Source organism: Gamsiella multidivaricata (assembly GCF_025024155.1).
Source record: "Gamsiella multidivaricata strain RSA 2152 chromosome Unknown BC939scaffold_3, whole genome shotgun sequence".
NCBI lineage: Eukaryota > Fungi > Mortierellomycota > Mortierellomycetes > Mortierellales > Mortierellaceae > Gamsiella > Gamsiella multidivaricata.
The window spans coordinates 5,223-11,509 of record NW_026251711.1 but is presented as its reverse complement, the minus strand read 5'-3'; the positions used below and the strand labels follow the sequence as shown (position 1 = coordinate 11,509).

General features: G+C 47.1%; 1 protein-coding gene across 1 annotated transcript; it reads right to left on the bottom strand.

The window, feature by feature from the left end:
• Positions 1-5,354: 5,354 nt before the first annotated feature.
• Positions 5,355-5,896, bottom strand: BC939DRAFT_435737 (uncharacterized protein; the record flags this gene model as incomplete). Its single annotated transcript, XM_051553532.1, has 1 exon — positions 5,355-5,896. A coding segment is annotated over one exon (542 nt), but the record flags the coding sequence as incomplete, so codon positions are not given.
• Between the last annotated feature and the right edge of the window lie 391 nt (positions 5,897-6,287).

The window sequence follows — 6,287 nt, the reverse complement described above, 5'->3', positions numbered from 1 at the left end:
CAACGGATGGAACGGGTGTGTTTTCGACGAAGGCGACAGTGCAATACGCGGTTCTGTAGAAGAATGCAGATAAAAAATGGCCGTTAGCGCTTCGCGAGCAACAAGTAACTTTATGCTACGTATATACTGTTGACTCAATATCCAGAAATACAGCATCCGCATTTACCTTCTGCTGCTGTATCGGTATCAGACTCGTAAGGTTGCTTATTGGCGTCCTCATACTGCTCCTCACCATCAGTAGCTACTAGATAAAATCAATGTTGTCACGAATCACAAGGAATAGGCGCAAAGAGTTGTCATAAAAGAGAAAGAGAACGTACCATTATCGATCGGCACAGTCTTTGCGGACGACGTCCCTGATGCTGTCAACAGAGCAGTTGTCGACGCATTCTCCTTTTTCAAAGCTCCAAAGCTCTTCGCTGACTCGTGGAGAGATGCTTCTTGCGCAAGTATTGCCACCTTCTTTGCTGGTGCTGCGCTACTTGCGTCAAGCCCCTGTTGGGCTTTGTCGAGTGTAAGCTCAAAGTTCTTGATGAACGACGAGAAACTGACATGCTCGACCCTTCGACCCTCCACGGTCTTCCTATCCTCCTTTGCTCATGCGATGAATATACCCATGGTAGCTAAACAGAATTGTGGAGCAAAAGACAACAATACAAAGCTGTTAGTAAAGTAATCTTTTCGTAGCGCCACATATCATCACCTAGCCTTGCAGTAAAAGGAAGAACAAAGGTAAAGTGGTTGACAAAAGTGGTCGTATTATTTTAAATGGATTTAGTACGGCCTTTTTTACATTATTTGATACCTGTATTATCTCGATATCCAAAACATAAAAGCATGAGCCTCACTATGCGAACAAGGACACACGCCCAATGGACTTTAAAAAAAACACAACTAATGAACTGGTTCATGTATCAAACGTTCACTTACGTTGTCGAGAAGAAGACCCATTTGGGTCAAATAAAGCCCGTGCCATGGGAAATGATCTCGAGAAGCAGGTATTCTTATGGTGTCTGAGAAAAATCCACAACATGAACTAGTTCATTAGTTGTGTTTTTTTTAAAGCCCATTGGGCGTGTGTCCTTGTTCGCATAGTGAGGCTCATGCTTTTATGTTTTGGATATCGAGATAATACTAAATCCATTTAAAATAATACGACCACTTTTGTCAACCACGTTAACTTCAGCGCAGAAGTTCCCGCCACCAACTCGGGTTAGGTCGGGCGGTCACGCCAAACAACATTGTCACGACTACCTCTCCGATCGGCATGAAGAGAGTCAACCCGCACCCATGCTGGACCTAGGGGGGCCAAGCCGCTTTAGTTGCCAATGCGCTCTGTTCGTCCCCCACCATGGATCAATCGAGCACTCTCTCAGTCAATTAAACTTCCTCTCTTCTTCCTCCTCACACGCACACACTCTCCCTCACTCTCTTCATTGGTATCTCCAGCTGGTTAAGATTTTGTTGAATCATCAAGGTGACGTACAAGATGCATTTCGAAATAAATGGCACTATGATGACGGACGATCCGAAGTACAATTAGCAATCACAACACTCTGCACTGCTTAAGCGAGTCCTATGTCAGTGCGCGGTAGGACGGGGTCGGGAAGTCCAGTGCTGGTTATTTTATTCATTTCTTGCTTATAAATAAAAATGACTTTTTAAATAGTTATTAACAATAATCTGTCAGATTTCCAGAGGAGATTTGTACGATGGACGGCGTTGAAGTATTAAATGAAATGGTGGATTGAAGGCGCGAATTGAGCAGTGCGAAAACGCGACAATGTCTGAGTTCGCTGAAACGTTCAAGTACTCTCACAGAGAAGATGCAGATCAGATCTTTTCGGTTCTCATTTCAAAAAGTTTTCTCCGCAAGCCCACAAGGCACACTTTGCAGAACAACTATGGGGTGTGAAAACGAAACGCGGGGGATCAGTTCTGGGCATCACTGGAAGCAACGGCACGGGTTGCTACAGATCTAGCTGTTGGCAGTGTCCCGAAAGCAACAAAAATGGTACTGGAGGACAACCATCAGACCCGTGACCAGCTGAATACACAAGCTGCACCAACGATTCGAACGCGCCACGAAAGGTGATTACTCTTCTGCGCATGTCCTTGATCCAACCACGTACATAGACTGCCAATCGAACCACACATACAGTACTTTGAGGAAAGGTTACAATAAATTGCACTTTCTTGTTTTCGTGCTTTTACTTCATGATATACTATATCTTTCGAAGAGTCGTTCTAGTAAAATACGAAGGCAACTGTCGAGGCTAAAGAATGGAGTACACATTATGGCAGTGCCTTTATTCCTTGCGGAGAAATATACAGTATGGTGCAAAACTGATTCAATGATGCGATGATTTTTGCGTTGGCACTCGCCTACAAGGAACCAATGCCTCAGCCATCGTCATATTCACCACAAATGTAGCCCATCCAATGACGAACAGGGCTGCTTGCTTTGGAGCCAGAAGTATGCACACCCATTGCTGCATGACGATTGTGCCATCCGTCATCATTGAATCAGTTTTGCACCTTAACCTCATTTTTATGTAATTTTAAATACCATCGTCATTTTCATCAGATTCATTATACTACCGAAAATAATGAGTAAATGTTTTGGTATAAGTGCCGATAAAATTTTATGCCTCGATGTCCAAGACCACTAGTGCTGTGCATGTTCGCCAGTAATATCATGGTCCATTCAGCATCGCGTGGAATGACTACCAGGTGTGTCTAATACAGCGAGCCATATATATCTCAAATTAAAAATTATGACGTCATTTACTCATTATTACCCCCATGCACTTTTGAACCTCGTTTTGCTCTTTCTTCTCCACTTCAGCTACCCACACACTCCTACTACCATAATATCGACTACCTTACGCCACGACTTTAAATCCTACATGAAGAAGCTCAATCATAACATTGAACAGGGGATCATTGCTGACCTCCGGTTGAAAATGACCACACGAGCCATTGCCAAGAGACGTGGAGTATCACAGGCCAAGGTCTCTCAGCTCGCGCAGACCATCAAGGAGACCCTTCCGCCGCGAAAATCCGGCCGCCCTGGGAAAGTATCCGAGGCAACCAAACGTTTGATGGTTCGAGAAATCACAAATGGTACACTTCAAACCGCTGTAGACGTGCAGGAACGGCTTAGTAGAGACTTTGCGACGGACTTGACGGCAGCAAGAGTTCGACAGATCTTGAGACAGGAGGGTCTGACCGCCGTGCGCAAACGGCGAAGGCCAAAACTTACCTCCAAGCACAAGGCGGAGCGCATGGATTTCGTGCGAAAGTACGAGCATGTCACGAATTAAGGTTGAGGACAGACTTGCGCTCACCTCAATTGACCCTAGTGGCTTGTGATTACCTTGCGTCTGCTACGCGAGCCCAAATCACGTCGCGTCTCCAGAATTACCCCACACGGAAAGCATAACTGGTTTAACGTTGCTTGCCCGTTTCAAGTAGACGATTGCCCGCGTCCACCCTTGTCCATTCCATTATGTTTCGGTCCCGAGTACGGTAGCTTATAGGACATAAGCTACCGAGCTGGGGTCCCGAGTCAAGTTTTATTCACATATAAAAGACATAACTAGCTGCCATAATCAAACCTCAGTCTGCAATAAAATACTTTCCTACCCTGTACTCACTCTTGCTCTTACATCCTCCACTTGCCTGCCAGTCCAGATCTTGACAGAGCACTGGACAATCGATGATTGGAAACGAGTCGTTTGGTCCGACGAGACTAAGGTCAACCGCATTGGGTCCGATGGAGTCCTGTGGGTCTGGAAAAAGGGAGGTGACAAGTCTCTGGACGATCGGCTTGTCCAGGAGGAGGTCAAGTTCGGCGGCGGTTCCATCATGCTATGGGGGTGCATGACCTGGCATGGTGCTGGATTCATTTCCAGGATCGAGGGGATCATGGACGCCAGTCTCTATGTCGAAATCCTGGAGGAATGTCTCCCACTCACCCAGCGCTGGTACAAGATCAAGCCTAAGGATATGATCTTTCAACAGGACAACGACTCGAAACACACTTCCAGCACTGCGATGAATTTCTTTAAGCAGCACAAGTACAATTTGTTGTTCTGGCCGCCCAACTCTCCTGACCTAAATCCGATCGAGCACCTCTGGGACTACGCAAAACGCCAGTTAGGCAAGTACCCGGTGCCTCCGAAGGGCATGATCGAACTATGGGAAAGATTTCAGGCGGAGTGGAACAAGATTCCCCCTTCTGTCTGCCAAGGCTTGATTGAGAGTATGCCCAGAAGGATCGAAGCTGTTAAGAATGCCAAGGGAGGCCACACTAGGTACTAAGCAGGCCATCAGTAAACTTGATATCGAAGATGAATAAAAAAAAATAAAAACCATGTCCATGGGAGAAATAATGAGTAAATTGAACAGTTTAAACTTAATTCTGTATACAACGCGCAATAATTTTCTCCGCATCTCCCAAATGCTGTAGATTACTTTTCATTGCACTGGCATGTTATCCTGTAACTGTCACCAGCTATATAACCCGGGTTCGGAAACAACTGACAAATGTGCTACAAAAGTGAAAATCATTTACTCATTATTTTCGGTAGTGTAGTGTATGGTAAGACGCCAATTTCATTGCCCATTCGCTCTCACTCCCAATTGAAATATAGTGTTATCTACGACGACTCATCCCATAAACCCATTAACAACTAGTTGGAACAGTCGCATCAGTCGCATAGAGGTATCTTTGAAATGCTTAAGGCACACACGTAACTGACACCGAAAAATAAGACACCCCCTATGAAGAAGACTTTAGTCAGTCTTATAATCAGATGGCTTCTTCTGGTCAGGTTTGTGCTGAGCGGTCTCCTCGTCTCTCTTTTCTCCCTGTAAGCGACCACCCCACCATGTCCGTGGCTCGCCCTGCAGATCCATTATGAGCACATGGAGCACCCATCCTATGACAGCAGTTTGGACCCAGGTGTTTGTCCACAAATTCCAGGCCCAATGCCGGACAATCTGTCACGGATAGCACCATAGCGTGTGGTGCAGAGTGACAGTTGAGCTGCGCACACAATTGCTCATATTGATTTGTGACTGCTTCTACGCGCTCACGCGCTTGCACGCGTACCTCTGCCACCGTATGCTCGATCAACATATGTTCAACGAAGTATCTTTATTGATATTGCCATTATCCGGCCCGCCTAGAACCATTGTACCAGATCCATACCTTTGTGCTATTCCTAGCAAATATACCTCGCGTCCCGTAGTAGCCATCCGAGTACCCTGACCAAGAATCCTAGAAACACATAAATAGAGCCATAGAATCCATAGCATATAACCTCAGTCTGCAATACATTTCTTCCTTACCTTGTCCACTGTCTGTCTCCTCCATAACACATATCCCACTCTTCCAAGTCTGTTCCTGACATTGCAGACTCTCCAATCCAGTCATGTCCGCCCAAGATGAATTTACCCAGCACCAGCAGCTTCTGCAGCAGCAGCAGGCGAATCTCCTTGGTGCCCTGCAGAACCATGCGCAAGACCCGAACACCACTCCTGACGCATTTGTGAACCATCTCCGCGAACTCTTGTCCGTTATTGACGCCCGTACCAACTCCATTGCCAGCCATCTCCAGCAAGCGAACCATCTGACGACCTTGTCCGAGGCCGTCAACGTTATCCAAGTCCAGAACCAAGACGCAATGCAGCAGCAGACCAACACGATCGCTGCCCTCCAGAATCTGGTCCAAGCCATCCTGGACCGAACCCCCGCGCCTACCGCCGCTGCCGCTTCTCTCCAGACAGCCGCTCGTCGTCCACACATCCCGCACCCCTTCACGCCTGCGTTCAATGGTGATGCCAAAGTCCTTTCCTTCCGTGCTTTTAAAGCCAAGTTGTCCGGTGTCTTCCAGCGCTTCGGTCCTGCCTTTGAATCGGATGACCAGTGCGTGACTTTCGCCATGGGCTGTATGGCAGGACCTCCCCTCGAACATTTTGCCCCGCTGTACAACCAAGACATCGAGGACGAAGAAGGACTCCTGAACGATTACGACGCCTTCATGACCGCTATCGAGGCCGCTTACGGTGATCGCCTGAGCATCCAGGAAGCCGAAGAGAAAATCCGTTTCCTTAAGCAACGAGGTACAATGCAAGAATACATCTCGGAGTTCTCCACTTTGCAAAGCCAGGTCCGCTGGAATCAGTCTGCTCTCGTGTCCCAATTCAAGTTTGGCCTTTCCGAGGGTGTGCGCACCCTGTTGCAAGGCCAATGGCATTCCCTGACCACCATGAGTACT